Source organism: Lonchura striata, chromosome 9 (genome assembly GCF_050655825.1).
Source record: "Lonchura striata isolate lonStrDom1 chromosome 9, ASM5065582v1, whole genome shotgun sequence".
NCBI lineage: Eukaryota > Metazoa > Chordata > Aves > Passeriformes > Estrildidae > Lonchura > Lonchura striata.
Window position 1 is genome coordinate 16,341,770 of NC_140711.1, and position 22,536 is coordinate 16,364,305.

Below are 22,536 nucleotides of genomic sequence, written 5' to 3' on the forward strand. Positions count from 1 at the left end.
ATCGGAAATCTTCCCTTTAAAGAAAATAACCCAGTAACTTTTCCCTTAGCCTCCATTTTCCGAAATTACTGCCAAGTTTTGGTATCTAACTTTGAAAGGGATTTTTTTTTCAGAAAATGCTGGAGCTTCTATTATTTAAAAGTAGATTTATCAGAATCAGTGAAATCTGAAAATTCAGACCTTTATATATGTAGATTTAAGAATTTATGTAAAAAATAACTATAAAAGTTTTGCTCCTTTTCCTGGATTGAAATGACAAAAAAAGTGGCTTATATCTTTCTGAAACCAAAATATACACAATCATCTCCACAATAATCTACACTCAATGCCCTGCATTGCAAGTGCTCCATTCAATTTCAAAGTAAAAAATTACCATCTCTAGGAAAGCAAGTAAGAAGGCAAATAGGAGCACAAAAATGAGTGATGTGAAGAGATTCTCACTGAATAATCGGGTAAATTAGTCACAAAAATCAATGTGTGTTTCCTATCTGATCATATTACTTGTGTGTAGCACTTAAAGAATCTTTATATCCCTAACAGAAGATCTGACAGGCTACAAACTTTGCATCTGTCCCACTTCACCAGTTACACCAAATAAAGTCAGAATAACTCCATTGTTTTCAAGGAGTTTTGCTGTATTGTCACACCTCAGGTGAGAGCAGTGAGCAGCGCTGATGCTTTCCCAGCAGAGCAGCCCACTGCCTCTGCCAACAGCACTTGGGTGCACTGTGCATGAACTGCAATGACACATCAGAACGGATTCCTAGGACACCAGCACCCCAGCACAAACCTGGCGTGTCGGATGGAAGCGATTGCACTACTGAATTCACTGTCAATGCTCCTGCAGTTGTAGAACTCCTCGTAGGCTGGCCTGGAGGAGCCCTGGTACTCGATGCGGCTGATGCGGCAGATCCCCACGATCAGGATGATCAGCATCAGGACAAAGGCCACGCACAGCGCCCCGATGATGATGTAGAGGGAGTGACGAGGCATATTTGTCAGACTCTCTGCCATATGCCCAGACTTCCACTGCAGATCTGCCAATAAGAAATAAAAGGTTATCACTAATTAGTAATTTATATCCGCCCTGCTGAATAGAACTACTTTACGATATTAATTTTCAATAGTTCTGACTTTTGAAAATATGGAGATAGGTAATTTGAACTTTCCCAGGCTCTGTTAACAATACAACACCAGGCCTAACATGCTACAAATTTGAAAAGCACTATGTTGAACCTTTACCCACTTTTTTCTGTTGATTTTTAAGGTCATATAGGAACATCTATCTAGTTTGATTTCCTGTGCAAACCAAGTAACAGAAATTCAAATTATTCTTGCATTATGTTATTTTATATTACAGGCTCTCTGAAGGCAGGCAGGTTTTATGCAAAAGCTTTTAAGAAACAAACAGCTCTCTTGTGCAGTTGTTCCAACAGTGAAGGCTTCCACTAAAATGTGTTATTTAAGATGTACTAAACACACTTGGTTTGTAATTTGAAACAAAAACTTTCTTATGCCTATCTCCTCCAAACTGCAGAGACGTCAGCATTTCAAGGACAAAAAGGACACCTCATCAGGTCCTACAGTAGGGAGCCCATTGGAGTCTTTTCCCCATCATACTCTCACTGAGATTCTCAAAGCAGACCTTAAAGACAATATGGAAGAGGCTTTTTGTATTTATGTATTCCAGATCTTCTACATAAATATTCTTGATCCCCAAACTATATCTATGCTAAACAGATTTTCTATCTATTGCCTGTGTCCTCAGATCTGTTTCTCTCTAGCATGGGTCAGAATAGTTCTAATTAAGCTGTACTTCCCTCCAGGAAAGTACAGAGTTCATTTTTGGCAGCCTATGGTCTCATATTATTTCAAAACAGGAACAGAATTGAATCATCCTGACTACAGAAATGTAGCACTCTGCAAAAGTTATTTCTAGTAGGTGCCTGTTCCTTTTCCAAATGTACTTCTGCTTTGCACTGATTTAGAATCTCCCTTTACTCAATCACAAACAGTCTGGGATCAGGGCTTCCAAGCATATGCTTTGGGAGGTTAAGATATTCTCAGAAGCTACCTCTCAAGGATGCTGATGATGGTAGATAATTCAAGCTCCTGAGTTGAAATCTCCAGTTTAGCAGCAGAGAATAAAATCTTGATATACAGTAGAAATACAGGGATTGTACAAGGACAGGAAAAAAAGTCAATTTTAGAGGCAGGTGGTGAGAAAGCCCGAAGCTGTAACATGTGGGATTCAGCTGAGTTTGGAGAAATGGCTGCTCTTTGTCACAACAGTGAAAGTTGTCCTGGAGCACTTCCCAGCTTGGGGGTACTCAGACTTTGTCCACAAATGTGAGCTGAGTTTAAGGATTGAATGTTCATTTATCTTCTTCAGAGTCCAGTAAAGTTTTGATCAGCCTGAATCATTCAGTGATTTAATGTTTCTAAGGCACTGTTACTGCAGTTTGCCCAGTCAGGATATGAGGGGGAGAATGCAGCTGTGCTCTGTGAAGTTTGGGATGGGCTTCTATTTCTGTTCTGCAGCACATTTGTCACACACCGTGGTTTCTGTCAGAATGTCAGACTAGGTTGAATTCAGATCTAATGTGTGCAGATATATGGCAAGGCACTTCTGATTTAGATACCATGTCTTCCATCTCTGGATGACAAAGCTGAGAAAAATTTCTTACCTTTTTCCTCACCGTATCAAAATATAAAGATTAATATTTTATATTCCAGAGATTAGAAATAGCATAAAACAGCTTAAAATCACAGTATTTTTAGTTGCTACATTAAAGTTCATAAAATTAAGAATAAGACTTCAGTGCACACCACGGTCTGTACTAGAAATTCTTCATATTGTTAGTTTTCAAGTAACCATATGGTTTGGCATACCTCAGTAACTACATTAATAATTACAAAAGTGACAAAGGTAATGATATTAACAAATAATTGTCAGGCATTAGAGAATTCATATGAGAAATTTGTAAGCATTTTTACAGTGAATGCGCCATCAACTTTTCAGGCAAATGCATTTCATTTTGAAAGGAAGAATAGCCTCTTTATAATTAAGATGAATTTAATCCTATTTAATTGGAATTGCTAATACTAGTAAGGATCATAAGATGATATTAAAAAATATCACAATTCATCCAGGCAACATACATCTTGTCTAGTTTGTTGTATATACAGCACTTGGAAATTAAAAAGAACAGTCTGACAAGAAGATAACCCTGAAATCCTGTTAAGGTAGTCACTTCAAGCAGCTAAACCAGCTGGTGAAAAGTGGGGAACTATAAATAGGGTGGTTCTACAGAAAAGATTAAGTACCAGTAGCCTCCTTCATGGCCAGTAACAGAAAATTACCAAGGAGAAAATGTTATCGATTTAGTCAAATGCCACCAAAACACCAGTTTCTGATAAGCCTGGCTTTGTGGCTTTTTCTAGCATTCAGAGGGGCAGTCCAATACAAAGTCAGTATGCAATGTTTACATTTAATTTCCATCACACTATTACCATCATGTACTAACTGCTGAAAGAATATAATAAATATGGCAAGGAGAACTGGAAAGATGAACAGAAGCACATTTACTAATAGACTGAAACTTCAGAGCTCAAAGAAATCCACAGCACCATTGTCTCAACTCCAGTGAATTCAGAAGTGCTTATAAAACAGCTGGATAAGGCCTATCTAGATATGATTAGAATTAAGTTTCCATCAGTTTATTAATTCAAAGCTCAGGGAAAGATAGAGAGTACAAAGATCTTCACATGGCTACATGGACCTGTAGAAGAAAAATCTGTAGATCAAACTACTTCTAAATTCTTTCTTCAAAGTGACTTCTTCAAAATTCAATCCCTCTTTGTTTGTATAATCCATTACATACATGTTAAAATCTGAGTTCTTAGGCACTGCACTGGTTAGAGAGGCTGCATGTCCATGGTTATCTGTTTTGGGGAAGCCTTATTTCTTATGATGTCCCATAACAACATATGCTCTTATTTTGATGCTGTGGCAAAGTGACTTAAATAGCAAGGGAACATCAGATATTTGCTGAAATTAAACTTACTAGAAAAACAAACAAACAAACAAAAAAAAAAACCTGGTAACTCTCAAAACTGGTAACTCTGAAATTTTAAAGTTATTTGTTCTTTCAAATGTATTTTTTGTGGCTATAAAATTTTTTCCTGTTTTCATTCGTGACTAGTCCAAACCAGAATTTTTTATAGTGTATTTTTATATCTCCTTTATTATTGTTATTATTTTATGCATTCATTCTATTAGCTACTGTCATGTGTTGGGTAAAAACTCAGTAATTTCAACCTCTTCAGTTGAAAACAATTGCCATGAACAAGGCAAGGTTGAATATTTCTGGTGGAGAGCCAGCCTTGCAGTGTTACTAATGCCAGTTAACATTCAGGTAATTTCCTGCTTTCTGTCATAGCAGTCATAAGATAAAAGAACTTGCATCCCCTCTAACAGGGGAAAGAAGAAATAATTGAGTAGCTGGACAGTAGGAGAGGCTCCTTCCACCCTCTCTTCTGCTTGTCTCCTTTTCCCATGTCTTTACATGCACTTCACTGTGTATCTGTGGTGCAAACACCCCAACTCTGAGTGACTAGAGTATGACAGCAGAGCACTCCAGAACATGCACCACTGAATTCCTGTAGCACATCTGCAGGCTCAGAAAGCATGCAAGCCTTTGTACCCCTTTGGCATTCCAAAACATAACAGAAATGTAATTGTTACTTCATCAAGGGACTCCAGGAAATGCATTTGTTTTCTCCAAGAACAAATTATTGCTTTCTCCAAGAACTAAACCCATCTGTCAGCCAACTACTTATTATTGAAGGCAGGCAGAATTATACTGCCTTGCTGATCAGCTTGGACGTGCATGTTGCAGGTGTCACTAACACCAGCCTTGTCAGGAAAAGTTCATCTGAGCATATTTTAACATCAGCAATATGGCACACAGACAGCACACAGGGTTGTGCTCCCAGTGTCTGCTGGCTCTGAACCACCGGGGGAAGTGTGTGAGCCATTCACAGAGATAACAAAAAAGGCAGGGCTGTCACCATCTCTGAACTAGCTGGTAATGGCCTTCTGCAGTCTTTGCTTACACCAGAAAGCTCTGAAACTGAATGTACTGGATTAAAGTAAGGACTAACATCAAGAACATCAAGAGTAGAATCAGTTTGAAAAAAGCAGTCAATAAGTTTAAGTAAAGTTTTAGTAAAAGAGGGTAAAAAATAGAAGGTTCACATGTTTCTTGTGTGAGATACAGAAAACATTTTTAAATCCATCCTTTTTGTTGTATTGATCTATCACCTATGTCTGCAATCTTAACTGTGCTAACAAACCTGTGTGTGTATCTGTATAATGACTTGGAGGGATCTATGACCACAGTACCTGAGCATTCAAGAAGTTAAATACACAGATGAATTCTCTAGTAAAGACAACATCTCTAGCTCAAGAACAAAATATCAGAGAAATACAAAGCAGGTCTGTGAGCAACAGAACTAATGAAACCTCTTTTCCATTTTAACTCTTCCACAGTTGGGTTTCATACTTTCTGCCTCTCCTGGACTCTTCACTGTTTCATAAGGAGGCCCTTACAGTGAAGCTTCTCTCTAAAACGAGAAACAAGATCACACTGAAGCTGTTGCTTCCAGTGGAACCACTCTTAAGTCTTACTGAATGCTTTGGAAATATCTAGTCTTGGAGCCCTTCTTTGTTACAAATTTGGTGGAAATTAGCCTATGGCTGGAAAATTTATTCCTGAAAAAGTTGTTAAAAACCTGCAGACACAAATTGCAGCACAATTACACAGAACCAGTTTCCTTAGATAAGCAAGTTCCAAGTTGTTTTGCTGAAACATCACTAGAGCTGCAGGTGCTCTGAAGTCAGTACAAGCCTGTTAGGACCATGCTGATACTGCTATGGAACACACTTGACCCAAAGTGTGCAGGGAGGATCTGAAGCATGAGCACAAATTAAAATACAAACTGAGTGCCCAGCTCTGAGGCAGCACCCCTGACAATCTAGTCTGACACATCTCAGAGTAGGGTCCCAAAACCAGAAGTTTTTAACTTTCACTACCACTTTTGAAACGCTGTGGCCAAAAATAAAATTAATTTACCATGATTTTGTTCATTTGCATATGACTCAGAGTATTTGTGCAGATAGGTGTTTAGAGATAAAGAAAAAATTCCTTTAATATAACTTACAACTTTTAGAAATGGTTAGAGAACTACAAAACTTACGTATTTCACAGTTTGCACCAACCCATCCATGAGGACAATGGCAGGTGTAACCACCAGGCTGATCTATGCAAGTTCCAGCATGGTGACATGGGTTGCTGTCACAGTCATTTACATCAATTTCACATTCTTCACCTTACAAAGGGGAAAAAAACCAAAATAAAAACAAAAACAAGATTATGTATGGCAAGTGCCTGATGTAGCAAGTACATCCTCAGTCATTTAACTTCCCTTATAGCACCTTATAGTGCAATACATCTTTATTCTCAGAACGTCAAAAGTATTCCAAGAAGGAAGTATTATCCTTACTCAACCAGGTGAAAATAAAGCCTGAGGACTAAGGGACTTGACTAACCTCACACAGACTCTGTCTCATTTCTCTAAATGTAATTTCCATCCCAAGAAAATGTGGTATAACACATGATCATAGATATTCTGATATGCTACAGAATAATGTAGATAATCTGCCTGAGAAACTGATGTGGTACAATGGAAAGCTAATTCTTTTCCAAAGAATGTCCTTTAATTAGGAGAGATCGAAAAGCGCAATTTGATCTATAAACCAGCTATGAATGGGTTTACCTATTATTCTCACATTGGATATTAACTTACATGACCAACAGAACATCAAATTCTAAATTATCTTGACATTAGCTATTTGGATTATGCCAATCACATCAGTCTAAGTACAAGGCCAAAAGATTAAGTGAGCTTCTTACCAGTACTCTGAAAGTGTAAATTGATTCATAACAAGTATAGCAATTGCATATTAAGGTAATGGAATAAGCTGTTTCTTGAGCACACAGTAACTAAGGTCACTGTTAAAACATTTTTCAGTTTCAACAGTGTCCAATTAGTATATTGGGTTACCTGGAAATCTTCAAAATACTATTTTTAAAATGCAGTCTAGTCTCAAGTAGCAAGGTCATAAGCCATGCTAAATAGCTGTTAGCTTTGTGAAGACACTTTAGTACCAGGCTTCTTTTGCTACAAAGTTCAAAGCAGATGTAAGCAATATCAAAAGCTTTTCATTCTCACTAGACTGCTCACAATACAGCAAAGCCCAAATTAATTTCTTCCTTGAAGAGACACAGTCTTACTTGATATTTGTCTTCCTCTAGACACAGTGAACAACAACAACTAGATATTCTGTGTAACACACAAGTCACTTGCCTGCATATCCAGGTGCACAAATGCATGTAGCATTTAGACCTTCACTGTCACAAGTGCCACCGTTCTGGCAGTTGATGTTAACACAAGGATCTTTGTATAATTCACAGTGCCTTCCTGAAAAGGAAAAAACAGTAATTACCTTTGACATGACTGATACTGGCAGCATGGAATCAGTACATGTGGTAACTTGACTTCACCTGGATGAGTGTGCAGGCTCCAAACCTGTCCTCCTGGGCTATTGATGTCATAACGCTAAAGCCATGGGGCTTATGCTGGCTAAACCTTTTACACATGTGCCTCCTCTCTGCTTGTACCACAGCTGTGGGCTAGGAGAAGCAGGGCAATTTATGCTTAGAAGAACTATTGGATGTCTATGAAAAACCACATAATGAAGCATAAACAGATCAGTTATCTAAAATTCTTCAGTAATATGTCAACAATAATTGTCTTGACTAAGAATTTTATGTAACTTATTTAATAACTTACATAAGCATTCTGATGTCTCTTATTACCTGTTGCTGGAAATGAGGAATATTACCAATGTAATAAAAAAAATTATTCTAATATATAGTTAAAAATATATAACTGGATGGCTCTACTTCATGCCACTACCTTCACTCTTTCACGTCCAGCATAGGCCTTGAGAATCCAGCAGGTTTGTCTTGCAGAAGACAGTGCAAGGTGCACCTGGCATATACAACATGTAACACAGCATATTCCCACCTAGGGACTGGGAGAGATACCCTAATGCCACTGCTACACACATTATTTTCTTGGAGTCTACTGTTCAGATAAAACTTCTTTTTTAATATAAATATTATAGTTATGCACACACACATATTCACTACAGACCTCCCAAATAATTTTGCTGACATTTGCAGTGTTAGCAGCAAGAAGGCAGAGCACTCTAGCTGGGCATTCTGTGAGTGAGGAGCTGGCACAAACTCCAGCCCTGCCCAGCCCTGAGAGCTCCTGTCTGCCTGCCAGCCCAGGGGTGTGGAGGCAGAAGGGGCACTGCAGATGGGTAGCCCTGGGGTGGTAGTGCCAAGACTGAGGCATCTGATGGCCCACATCGTTTCTTGAGCTGGGTACCTCGGGTCTATTCAATGGTGCCACTGAACTCCTCAAGCTCTGCAATGATGGGAGCTCAGTGATCAGCAAAAGCTGCTTCCAGGTGCCCTGATTTCATTTACAGCACGATGTGCTGTGCTCACAGTGCTTCCAGCTCCACCAACAGGCTGGGTGAGAAGATGAACATTAATGGTGAACATTTTGGTTAAGTGCTGCTTAAACTGCCAAGAAAAGCTGAGGGTCATTTCCTCACCAGGCCTCTAAAATGATGAATTCTGTATCTATACTCAAAGAGCGGTGCAATCACCAGTGTGAAACACATTTTTAGCCTCAAGCAGCTGTTAAGTGAGCTTTACTTATCAGCACAGATAAGGATTGATACACTTAATGAGAAAATGCTGGAGCAATGTTCCTTAAAATATAATCATTCTGTGTGGAATATTTATTTATAATCCTAATAGCACATAAAATTACATTCAAAGTGTTCTCACGATTCAACACAGACTACACTAAAAACGTAGTCATTTTAGCCTTCCCCACAAGGACTTGTCACAGACCACTGATATGTGTTAATTTGTTTACAGCTGAAATTGCTGTGAGAGAAAAGATTTTGTATGCCAAACAAACACATTTTGTATAGCCAAACACTATTCTCATCTATTTTATGAATTACTTGAAAAATGCCAAAGAGGGATTCAATTTGGACACAGATCTAAGAACAGATGCAGTTAACATGGAAAAACAGTCACAGACCTACTACTCACCCTGGGCTTTACAGTCTTCTAAACAAACAATCAAAATTTTTATATCTACTCCCTTGTGCTAATCTATTTCAAATACTAATCCTTTATTATTATGTTTTTAGTTCACTTCAAATAAAAAATAATTTGAAAGCTCTCTATGTAAAGGTTCCAACAATAACTGCTGAAAAAGTCTATTTAACCATTATAGGTTTTTTAAAATCTCATCACTTTCTAAGGTATCATAAAACCAGAAAAAAACACACCTGAGACGAACAGAGAAAATCCATTTGTGCCCAAACCAGGACATGTATTACTCACAATGGAGCTATATCTTAGCTATTAATCTGAATAAAGATTAAGGGATCAGGATCGATACTGAAGTTTGTCTCTGTTAATTTAACATGAGGGATATATTTCTGCTCAGCATATGGCATCTCTCTTTTTGTAACAAAACCTGCCATAAAAAATGCAGAGAACAATTGCAAACCCCAGCCTACCTTCATATTCAGCAAGGCACACACACTCGTAGCTGTTGACGAGGTCTCTGCAGGTGGCTCCATTCTGGCAGGGTGCAGAGAGGCATTCATTATATTCCTCCTCACAGTAAAGGCCATGGTAACCTAAATCACATGAAGAGAAAACAAAAATAGTTATGAAACACTTTGCAGTAAAAATTAACAATTAGACAACTATAGACCATGGGCAGATTTTGCTAATTTAAATATACTGTGCAAACTGATATATGTTAACACACTGATTTTAAAGGTATCTGTTCCCCAGGTGAAAATTACCAAGAAAATATTGGAAGCACAGTATTCTGAAAGAATTCCCAGCTCCTGTGATAAAGCACAATGAGGTGTAAGGATGGAGACTAGTGGCAAAGACCAAAAGCAGCAATGTGAATACCCACACTCTGATTGTTAAATAAATACAGGAATATTGACTATCTCCCAGTCCTTTGGATCCTTGCATCAAAGCCACTGTTCATCAAAGAGGTGATAATTGCATAACAGTAGTTAGAATGATTACATGTTTTAGCATTAATGCTATACAATGTCAAAGCACTGTAGAAGCATTAAGGTACTTTCATCTTTGCAGTATTTCCAAGCCATAGGCTGGTATTATGGGCTGATTAGGTAAACATAGAAAGCAGAAGCAGAGAAAAGCTACACCACCTGTTAACAGCCACTGAGTCTTTTGTATTATGAGATAAGAAAGAAGGAGTTAATCCACTTGAAAACAGCACCTTTTTCATTACTTAGTGTGCCATGCAATCATTAGTTGTAACAGTAGCTGAAATTACAGACCTAGTGTAGTCTATGATATAATGCTGTGCACTGGAACAGTGTTCATGTGCTTATAAAAACTTGATTTCCTCATTACATTAAAAAAAAATAGATGAATGAATGTACAATAAATAAATATGCAATGGGCATGAATACAGGTACCAGGAAAAAGGCCTAACATACGAAGTGTAGATTATACAGTGTGATTTTAATTCTTAAAGTAATTTCTAATCTCTAGTAGCAAAACTCACAGATATGAAAGGAGAGTATCTTTCATGAACAAAGAACCAAAGAGAGGGGCATATTCTCACCTTAGTAAATTCAGTAACCTGGTATAAATATTCTCCAAAATTCTCATAGAATAATAGAAAATAGGACAAATGTTTCCTTCGGACAAAATTTGCATTCACTCTCTCCCTCCGTATTATGGATAATTCAAAAGAAAAATTTTTGCAGATACAACTGTTATGAAGATACAACTCAAGATATATAGACAGTACCATCCATTATAATTCTCAAAAAATTGTCCTTTAATAGGAAATAGTTGGACTAGTAAAGTATTAAGAAATATTTCAGAACCACTTTTTCCAAAGCTGTCAGCCAGGTAATAGAGAATTAATTATGGTAAATGTATAGGTTTTCTTGCTAGCCTACAATGAAGTTTATCTAGCTTACAAGTATATGAACTAGCCTTATGTAGTGAGATCTACAGCCAATGTACAAACCACCAAAATCAGACGGGAGAATCAGAAAGAAAAACAGAAGGGAATTCCCAGTGTTTAACACCAATGTAATTAGATATTCTTAGAAGAAATATTTTCTACTTCTCACCTTTCCAAGAGAACGAAGGGGACTTGTGACTAAATAGCTGTCTGGTTTCCAAAATCAATATGAACTATGGTATCACCTCCTCAGGCTGCAGCCAGCCCACGCTGCCAGACATTGCACACAGCCAGGGAAAGATGTTTTCTCTCTCCACGAGAGGGCAGGTCTCACCCACACACAATTTCACCCTCACCGTCCTCACCCTGGGGCCAGCAGCTTCCTTCTGCTGGAACTGCTGGAATGGAGAATGTTCCACTGTGGGACCTCCTGAGGGAAAGGCATGCTTCTCCTCAGGGAGATAAGAGGTACCTTTTCATTCTTAATGAGCATTTCTCCTTGCATTACTGCTTTTAAATTATACTGATATATAAACCCTATAGTACACTGAATGCATACATGCATCTTCAAAAAGACTACATAAATAATTTCTACATTTTTGTTGAAGAATTTAGATTGAAGCAGGGGCATTTTTCATAAATAACTTCAGAGTAATGGATTCTAGTGTAGTTGCTTCCTCTCCTTCTAGTAATGTAACAGTTTTACTGCTTTTATGTTCCCAGCCGATGTCAAATGCAGCTCTTTGCATCTTTTGTGGTGTGCAATATTTCTGTGGATGTATTCAGAAAGAAAGAAAAAATGCCTACATTAACAACACTTATCCAGCTACTGTGCCCTGAAAGGATTTAAAAAAAAAAAAAAAAACCCACAGGAGGCATTGCAGCTTCAAGTAAGGGCAACTTTTCCAGGCCACATGAAATTGGAAGTCTTTAGTAATAGAATCTTCCTCAAATCAAGCAGAACCTGAAAATGAAGATTCAATTCTGATTGAATCTCTTCAGAAGTCGAGGAATGGACAGGGAACCTAAAATAGAGATGTCCCTATGTAACCCCTTTTCCCTCTATGCTACCATCCCGCTGCTACATCCCATTGCTACTGGTCTTTACAAAAGTAGATCTGTTACCATTCTCCTCTCAATCCCCAAATTATTCTTCCTCTTTCTGAAGCAACTGGAAGGGTGCCTCAAAGAGAGCAGGTTATTTTCCTGATAGAAATAAATTCTCATAACTAACATATCGTAAAAGTAGCAGAAAAAGCTACACCTGAAAAGAACAGAGAAAATGCATTTGTGCCCAAGCATGGCCTTCAGTTACATGCTGAACTGCACTGTCTTTGCACGTGGCTGTTATAAACTGCAGAAGGAGAAAATGGGAAAGGGAGTCCACAATCTATGTCACACAGGCTGATGAGGAGAAGACATGGGGTTTGTCAAAGCCTTCTAGAGCAAAAGACACAGCAGAGTAATCTCTCAAGAATATCTGCACTATCAGGTTAACAAAAGAAAGAGACAAAAGCTTACTCTCCCTTTAGAAATCAATAAAGAACAAAGCTGAAATCTTTTTAGCCTTTTTAGACACTAACCCCTCAACAGTGACTACCTGGGCTTATCCACACTTAATGTTTCACCCAATCAAGGCAGCAGAACATAAATCCCATCTTTATGGGAAGGCCTGATGTGGTACAAGGCAAACCAGCTCCATTTTGCAAGGAAGAGCATCAGTTCATACACAAGGCTGTTCACTGACACAGAGCTGCATGTTAATGGCCAGGAAATAAATGTGTCCAGTTAAAGTCTGAGCTTATACAGCAATTAAATAAGAGAAAGAGAGAAGAATGCTCAGATGGCAGGAAGGTAGGAAGCCATGTTCACCATCCATGGTCAGATTGCAAGGAAGGTTGTCTTAATGTAGCAGTGGAAACAAGACGAGGAAACAGAAGCAATAATGAGCTCGCAGACAGTCAGGAACTGGAATTAACCTGAAGTCACTTCTTCCAGAGCTCACATATCCTGCCCCAGTTACAAAATGTGGGAAGAGAAAAAACAGAGAAAAGAAAAATTGCAACTGCTGCAGACAAATGTTGCTCTGGCCTCTGCAAAGGCACTAAAATAAACTTATGCTCCTAGAATTATCTATTAAGCTGCATGAGCAGTAAAATCAAGGGAACATACTCCATGGTACTGTTTCTAAAGTTGCAGCCACTTATTATACCCTGTGGCACTTTTTCTGAAACTCTTCTTTTCTTTTTTTTCCCCCAGATGCTCTATATATGCCATCAAATATATTTATATAGAGGGCAGGTGTTAATGTCTGTACATGTGCTGGGCAGTTTCAAAATCTATGTCTTTAAAAAACCCAAATCCAAAACTTTGCTGCAATGTTAAGCCATGCAATTTCTAGCTGCATTTCTCAACTTTGGACCAGACAAAACAAAAAATACTATATTAAATATTTGCATTTGAAATTTGTAATGGTAGCTGTATTAAAACAAATGCATATAAAAAGTAAAAAGGTTTATCAGGAAGAAGAAACTGGTTTGGGATCCAAGGACTAAACATTCTAAAAACAGACACAAAGGGGTCTCACTAGTTTCACCAATCAGAATTTAGATGAGAAAGCCAGCAAATGAGCACAACTTTTATTATAATTAGTTCTTTAATATAAGGTAAGAAGTAAAACACGACACAAACTCTGAATCTAATGTCCAAACATTAAGTATTTGTTACCTGTAAAGGGCGAGGTGATAAGCGTTAATAATTAGGATGTGTAAGCATATAAATAAAGATTTAAGGTAAGGTTTCATGTGCAATTGAAAAATCACACATACAGCACAAAGTAGGTATGGTTGCATAGGACTGGGAGTTCCACAGAGCCCCTCAGAAGACATTTGAAGTATGTTCAACTTAGAAATAACTTAGACACTTTTCCTTCCACTCTGAAAATAGGAACATTCAAAATATTAGACTGCTTTCCAAGTTACCTTATAGAAATTAGCTTTCCTATACAAGCTATTAGATGAAAGCCCACAATGAAAGCCAACACACACACAAAAAAAATTAGTAGCAAATGTCTGGTTGTTCATGTTCTGCAAATTGTGCAGCTATGCAAGTATAATCACTATCATTTATCATTCTTCAAATCTGTACACTGGCCAAAGAAACAAGGAAGCCAAACTGCCTACCAAGCAAGGAGACTTGCACAGGCCTTGGACTAATTGGAACAATTTAAAATTCCTCTCTTGTTTAATTTTTGAGGCAGAAGTAATACAGATGAAAACCCGAAATCCAACTGACACTGTAAAACAGTGCTTAAAGGAAGGACAGCATTCAGGTCACACATGTAAGCAATACTCCTAGGCACTTTGTTTTTGTATTAGAAAACTATATCTTCTGTCAAATACTAAAAAAAAAAAAAAAAAACAACCAAAAACCTATAGCATCCTAGAGCTGAACACAAAATTTAAATAACAGATTCCAAACTCCATAAAACTGTTTTTCAGATATGTCTGATAATCAATACAGAAGAGAATTCTAAAGTGTCATTTAACAACCTTTCCATTAGAATACCTAAAAAAAAAATAATGTGTAGGTATTCAGGGATATGTCTGAAAGCCTCCTGTACAACGAAGCCAATAGTCTAGGACCCGGCACACTGATGCTGAGAGCCTGCAAATCAGAAAGCCTCAAGGTCACAAGGCAGAGACCATTTCTTTCCTAGTAATATCTTTATTATTAACCCTTGATAATGCTTCTAAACTGTACACAAATTTTATCCATTCACTTTACAAGTAATGTAACAGATACTGTCAAGGTCTCTTCAGGTAAAACTGTAAATAGAATCCAGTTTCTTAATATCCCAGATACTTAACTACATTACTCACCCCCTCTAGCAAACTGCTTTTTGATAGATATACCAAAAATGTATTATTAGGCTATGATTTGTAGTGATTACTTTACTTGGGGTTTTTTTTAGGAATTGCAACATAGGAATTCTCAAGTTTAATTGCTCTTACCTGCTTTACACTCAATAATTACCCAAACCAAGGGCAAAGTGTAAGTCACAGTGCCTCCTACATGCTGATCTACACAGAAGTTGACTGCCATTTATCTATTATCTTTTTAACTCATGGGGAAATTATCTGAAAATAACTGATTCAAATTCTGCTGCTATGACTTAATAAAAACCCATAATAGTATGCTCATAACAATGAAAAGGCATAAAAGGTATAAGAGGAAACATTCTGTCTACCCCTATCTTGATGCCACTTAGGTGCAGTTCTTAAATGACCTTCTGAAGTAAGTTACCCAAGTCTTTAAACTATTGACAGATTAATGACAAGCTCACTTAATTTGTCTTCTAGTTCCAACTCTTTGTGAAGCAAACAATGTTATTTTTAAAAGTGAAGTTTATAGCAGCCTACAAAATATTTGGAAAAAATAAACAGTTGTTTTTAATGTCATACATGTAGCAACACGAAAGAGTTTAATTAAATAAATGCCACATATGGTCCTGGATGCAATCTCTACGGCTTCTCATCTCTAACTTTTAAAAGCATAAATATTGTTCAAGTAAAAATAAGTTTCCACAACATGAGAGGTCTAAGACTATTCTTAAGTCCTGAGAGAGACAGAAAAATTTTGAAAAACCAAACTATGGAATTCTAATCAGGTTCTGTTGAGAAAGTTCTTGAAAAAAACTTTTAGTCAACCAAGAATATTTGACTAGCTTTTCTTCGTTTGAACTACAGGCAAAGAACCTGCTGAAGAAGTTTAGAACTTTCCTGGGTTTCTTGGAAAGATAAATGTCTAGTTTTTCCTACTGTTAATGACAAGGGCTGTCAACAAATGCATTATAAGGTAACATTAGTGTGGTATTGTCTGCATTTCACTTTCATATTTTTCTCCTTTATAAAAGATTATGTAATTTAACTATAAATCTGTCAACCCCAACAACACATTTCCATAGCTTCTGGTAATTTGTGAGTACCTCCCAAAAATCTTCTGATGGCCCTTTTCATGTCTCTAAACAGCAGATAAATTGTGACACTACCTAAAAAATGCTGAATAACTTAATTTCATCACAAAACCCCCATATTCACAAATATCCACAACTATCAAATGTCACTCCTTAGTTTATCCCTTGTACACTGGAAATTTGTTTTATCCTTAATTTCTTCAGTTTTCAAGTTTATAGCTTCAAAGGAACAACCAAAAGGAAAGTGCCAAAATCATTCAAGTGAAAACAAAGATTGGTGCTTACTCTGTAAGTGCTTTAGCAGTGGTGGATGTGTAGCACTGGTTATCAGACATTTTAACTGTGACTTCACCTACTAATTATCATTGCTAAAATGGAAAAAGGGAGCTATAAGCACCCCAATATCCTGTTACATTGGTACAAGGACAAAAAAATCTGGAGCTAAACCAGTTGCTACACAGACCCCATGAATGCCAGGCTGTGCTGTCAAACAGTTCCCAGCTGAGTCTCCTCACTGGACTCCCCTGAGCAGCCCTGCTGGATCTTCTCTAGAGAGATAATTTATGTAAACATGGATGGCAGAACTAAACCTTTTGGAATAACCAATATTTTTCCTTCTCTACCTTTGTTCAGCCACCCTGTCTGTTTTTCCCTAATGATCAGTGTCACATTTTCCATTCTCTCTACCAAATTTTGCAATTCCAACAGTGCTGATGCCTCGCATTCGAAAGATTTATCCTGCAGACTACAGTTTTGTAATACAGCTGTAGAGTTCACTCAAACCATATGGATCTCAGTGGGTATTTCAGTGCTCACTCTGCAATTTTTGGTTTTCCAACTGCAATGTGTAGATTCCTATCGTTGCTCTAAACAGATAGAACATCTGCTCAATCTGTTTTACAGCCTGAGAAGAAAAGGAAGTCATTTTAAGCTATATATGGAACCCACATATAAAAATATTAGAAGATTTGCAGAGGATGTAACTGTTGGTACAAACCAGGGATACAGAGGCATCTGTAGCTGGTTCCAACGCTGCGACAAATGCCGTGTGCACAGGGATTCAGAGCACAGAAATCTATCAGCTGAGCACATGTAGGTCCTGTAAACCCAGGACTACAGCTGCAGGAGAAGGCAAGGCTGTCTGCATAGCAGGTTCCATTGTTCTGGCAGGGAGATGATGCACAAGGGTCTATCTTGTCCTCACAAGTGGTTCCTAAAAACCCTAAAAGAAATAAATGGGTTTGATAGGTAAGCATCCTGATATGCACAAAATTTTAAGAACTAAACTCAATTTTAAAAACTAAACTAAAAAATTTTAAGAACTAAACCACCAAGTGAGATCAATTTTCCTTTCTTTTTTCATTCTATGAATATTATAAAAATACAGACTTCTTACACAATAAATGAATTTTGCCTATTAGCATTCTCTGAAAAGAGATGATTCAGCTAATATCATACTATAAATTATTAAGGCAGTTAAGTGCAAAAATATTTGCTGAAACTGACAGTGCTTATCTGCTTTCTGAGTGAATCTGGCTTGAAAAGCAGAAGAGATTTTCTAAAGATCAGGAACTGGCTAGACTAGGAAAAAAAAATATCCCAAACCAACCTATTTTTCCTCTGTTAACGTGTATGTAAAATGTAACAACCTCTTAAACATAACATGGGTTTATTGAGTTTCAATAATATAAATATCTTTTACAAGAACAAACTTCTCATTAGCAGGAGAGAGAATGATTTATTGAAGTAACACCATGCCAAAAACAGATATAAGGAAAATTATATTCTTGCAAGGGAACTTTGAATCAGACCTAAGGAAGAATTATGTTTTAATAAATTACAGTAACTGCAGCTTGTATCTATACATACACATACATCATGTATGTAGTAATACAATGCATGGTTATTGTATCCTAGAGCAAGTCAGAAAAGCATATTCAAATTCTAGAACCCTTCCAAATAAAAGAACCAACTGTTCTTTCCATTTAGTAACATATTTTTTTTTAAATAAGTATTTGGTCCTTTTGTACAGATCATCACCTTTCAGGCCTAAAATTCCCCGGAATATCTTACATTGTAAAAAAGCTCTTAATATTACAGTAGAATAACAAACAAAGGTGAGTAACCCACATAGAGCATACTACAGAGATCTACTCACAGCGTTAACAAAACTTATAGTAATGTAACTAAGATGGGAGGTCACAATTGCTCTGTGAGTGCCAGAGTTTTGGATTTTTTAGTCACAACTGGCAGCAGGATTTTAGGGGCATCTTCAAAACATTAGGTGCTGGACAAATGACTTTCAACGCTGCATCTCCCTTAGATATCCATAAGCCTTATATCAGAATGATGGAATGAAAAATATGGAAAAAATAATCTAATTTATAAGAAAAAAAAGTAGCTAGAAAGATGGAAAGAAAAGACATAACCTACAGATTGGACTTTTAAGCTTTGTTATACAAACTCTGCAACAGACCAGGAGAGAAAATCAGGTCTGGCAGGGCACAGATGAAGAACAGGCACGAGCCTTCTGTCCTCCTCATTTTGCTGTCCTATGGCTTCAATTGCTTCATGACTTTGTCAGGACCACCTGCTCACCCATGCTGAACAGAGAGAGCCTAAAAATACATACTGTGGAATCCTATACTAGAGGTCCCTCCTGTAGATGATAATTAACCATCAGAAACTGCAAAGAACAGAAACCCCAAGAGCAAGGATGTAATTCCAGCAACAGTTCACTAGCAAAGTAACAAAGCCCGTATTGTTGGAATAAAATCTTGGTCAGATTTAAAAGAATCTGCAAGGACTTTTAACTATTACCAGGAGGAGATCAGCCAGTGAGTCCAGTGAAATCTATCAAGCAACTCTGAAACCAGATTAAAAAGGTTTAAGGAGATCTGAGGTCACACAACGACACTAATACAACCTTTGCAGTAATCTTCCCTCCAAAGAGGAGGTTACTGGCAGATGGCTAATGTTTCAAGTGACAAAGCACTTCAAGAACATATGCAGGTTTAAAATACACCAAAACATGTTGCCCTTGTGCTATCTTTGACTGCACTGTGAAATGCATTTAGGTGATTCTGGAAGTTCAAATCTCAAGCATGAGTCAAATATCTGAAAATACTCAAAGCAGAAAATATGGATATCTATTATCCTGTCATTTCATTCTGTTTAAATCCATACCAGTCCAATTATTGGAAGCAAATAATGCAAGTAATAACTACAAATATCAAATTCAGAGGTGTATTGACTGAAACAGAATCAAATTCCAGACAAAAAAAATCATTGTTTATCTGCAGAAAAATATGTCCTGAACTGCTCTTCAGCCAACTAACATGGACCCAAACCCTGAATGTAGGTCATTGCTGGCATAAAAGGGACATGACTGAAATGCAAAGTCTAGAGGTAATTTGAAAGAACTGGATACAAAATTTACCAAGGAATAACACAGAAGGTAAAGGGGAAAGGCAGGAATAGAAGATATTTATACTGGTAAAACCCACAGTACAATGTCTGTGCTTACATGGATAGTAATTTGGCCAGCTGTCAAGAAGTATAGCAGTCTTAAGTTAGGTGATATGCTTTGTAAATTGCTACAGACCTCCAAGGATGTGATAGAAGCGAGATCAGAAATATGATTTCAGAAACAGAAAAGCTACAAATAAAAGCCAAATTTCTCATCACAGTGGGATTCTAATTATTTGGCTACTGAAAGCAAAAGAGCCATGTGCAAGTCAAGAAAGTCAAACATTTTCTGAAGACACTGCAGAACTGCCTTTTATACAGCCTGTAAAACAACTGACTGTCTGAATGTTACATTAGACATTAGACTCAATTCCAAGAATCACAAGTATGTGAAAGATTAGGTCTGTGAATTGTGAGGGCTCAGGATTACAAAACTTTTAACTTTTAAATGCAGGGATAAGCACTAAAAGAAATACAAGCAATTTATTATTTTCCCTATAGAAATTTGTCTTGTGAGGAAATAAATGGTATGTCATCAGAATTCTGTAAAGAGAAAAAGTTACTAATCAGAAGGATCAAAGGATCATTAGAACACTGTAAGACTTTGATTGAAATTCACTCTAGCTAAGTCTTTCTGGATAAAGATGAATAGAGGCTAAACCCATTCAAGCATTAAGGAGAAGTCTATTAAAAATAAGAGCAATTTGGGAAAGTGCCAGGTAAAAACATTAGATTAGTCAAAAGTACCAGAAGCTAAAGAGCCATAAAAATTTTAATTAACAACAAAATGTTCTTCAGGTAAATTAAACTCTCTTATGGTAATATGAAAAATTCTGCATTCTGATCACCAGTAACCTTGGGAAATCTTCCACATGTAACAGCTGTGTGACCCAGTTTCCTGTGATCAAGATTGTAAATGGGTTTATTCTATATAAACCTGAAGAATTTAGGATGACATCTGCAAGATGTACTAGAGAAAAAGGCTTTTACATGAACAATGAAGCAAAGAAAATAGTGAAAACCTTGAAACTTAAACTATTCTAAGTCTCGGTAAATAATTTCTGTTCTCCCAGTCAATTAACATTCATGGTGACAATGTGCATTTTCTAGCTGCTACTGCAAATCAACACATATGAATCACAAACTTAGCATCTTCTATAGCTGTCAAACTCTATTTTCTAAACCACAGAAGCCATTATAAGAGCATTCATAAATTTATTGCTTTCCAGTATTTTCAGAAATGCCTGCAGATATTTCAGGACACTTTTGCTCAGTGTGTTGCCAGCAGTAGTTCCCTGCAGCTACTCAAATCAAACTGTCAAAAGTAAAATAAAATCAATGCAAAATGTGAATTTCAAGTAATCTATATATGTTCAACTCTTTATCATAGCATTGTTTTTGCTCTGTCTTCTTTTATTCTAGAGGATGACTGATATCCATTATTGCTGATGACCATTTTTCAAAAATATAATAAACCAAATTAAAATATTTCTGCCCCTTCTGTCCAAGCTGGTGACTTCCACATAAAACATGTAGGAACAGCCCAAGAACCCAGGCCAGTTTGATGGGGTTGGCCAGCTGACTGCAAGCTATTTTTATCAAAGATTAATATTTTCCTGTAACAATAAGACAGTTAATCTGTACTTTTCATCAGGACATCAAATTTGCATGGAAAAGAACTTCAGAAACATCTTGCAACAAAAGTTTATTTCTTTATTATAACTGATCTGCACTTTGCTCATTACTGTATGGCTTTGTTCTAAACCATAGTCCACTACTAGATTATTTTAATATTATCATATGTGCAAAATTTACAAAGGGTGAAGTACCTTCAAGTACCAAGCCTTTCATTCTATCTAATTTTACAAAAATTGTGTCTGGAAGGAACACATTTCCTCACCACAGGATCAGGCAATTTCCTTAAGGTTGGGATTTTTTTTTATTTTAACTTTCAACAAAGATTTCTGTGAATTTGGTAACTACATAAACAAGGATAACTTGCTTCAACATCTTTAAAACCTATATTGATTTAATAATAGGTTTATTAATTTAATGTAATGACATTTATTTATACCAAGCAGGGTTTTTTTACATTTCTAATTATTATTTGTATATAGTTCCACTTCAGGGTCTTTTGGAAATACACAAAACTTCTCAGAAGCTTAAAGAAAATAGAGGAACCAAATTTGTAAACAGATGATCAGTACCCCAAGCAGTTTAAATAAAATCTATTAATGTTACTGTCAATACAGTAGTCTGTTATGCACTACAATAGGTGGAAGAAAATGAGAGGAGATATTTAAGAGTGGAAAGGATGGAGTGATTCTGAATATAAATTTCAAATATGCATTTTCAGGTTGGCATGTTTACTATGTGAAGGGTTTTACAATGTCTAGAAGTCTTCAGTATTGCTTAAGCTTCTTCACTACAAATTCAAATACAAAATCCAAGTTTCTCTTTACAGGTGATTCAACAACTTCATATAAGAGTTTATCTTCTACTGTATTTTGGATATTAAAACCTACAGTGCATCCCACAGAAAATGGAACCTGTAAGCATAATGAAATTTTCTTTACTAAAGGACTCTTAAGACATTAAAATTGTCTAAAGAGTCATCATGAATTGTTCACATCTGAGGCTCCTTTTTCAGGGCCTCAGATCTGGCCTTCTGTCAATTATGTACTTTTTCATGAGCAACAGATCTCACCATTCTTCATTGTTTCCATCTCATTCCTTTATCTGCCATCTTTTTTTTTACCTTGTGTGATAGTTGCCACATTTTCTTATCCTTTTCCAAGCCACATTATATCTGCAGACAGTAGTTCCTACACAAACATAAGTTCCTTGGTTACCTTTCCCCACTGTGCTGAATTAGCACTACAGAAAGAAAAGCCTTTTTC

The 22,536-nt window shown here is 36.8% G+C and overlaps 1 protein-coding gene across 1 annotated transcript in view; it reads right to left on the reverse strand.

Moving 5' to 3' along the window:
- The window catches only part of DNER (delta/notch like EGF repeat containing), a 111,237-nt gene that overhangs the window by 3,215 nt on the left and 85,486 nt on the right, over positions 1 to 22,536 (reverse strand). The window contains exons 8-12 of the mRNA XM_021536795.4: positions 17,166 to 17,390; positions 9,743 to 9,865; positions 7,432 to 7,545; positions 6,262 to 6,393; positions 791 to 1,037 (exon numbers count right to left, since the gene is read on the reverse strand). Of these exons, the coding sequence (XP_021392470.2) occupies positions 791 to 1,037; positions 6,262 to 6,393; positions 7,432 to 7,545; positions 9,743 to 9,865; positions 17,166 to 17,390 (841 nt within the window). The remainder of the gene's footprint in view (positions 1 to 790; positions 1,038 to 6,261; positions 6,394 to 7,431; positions 7,546 to 9,742; positions 9,866 to 17,165; positions 17,391 to 22,536) is intronic.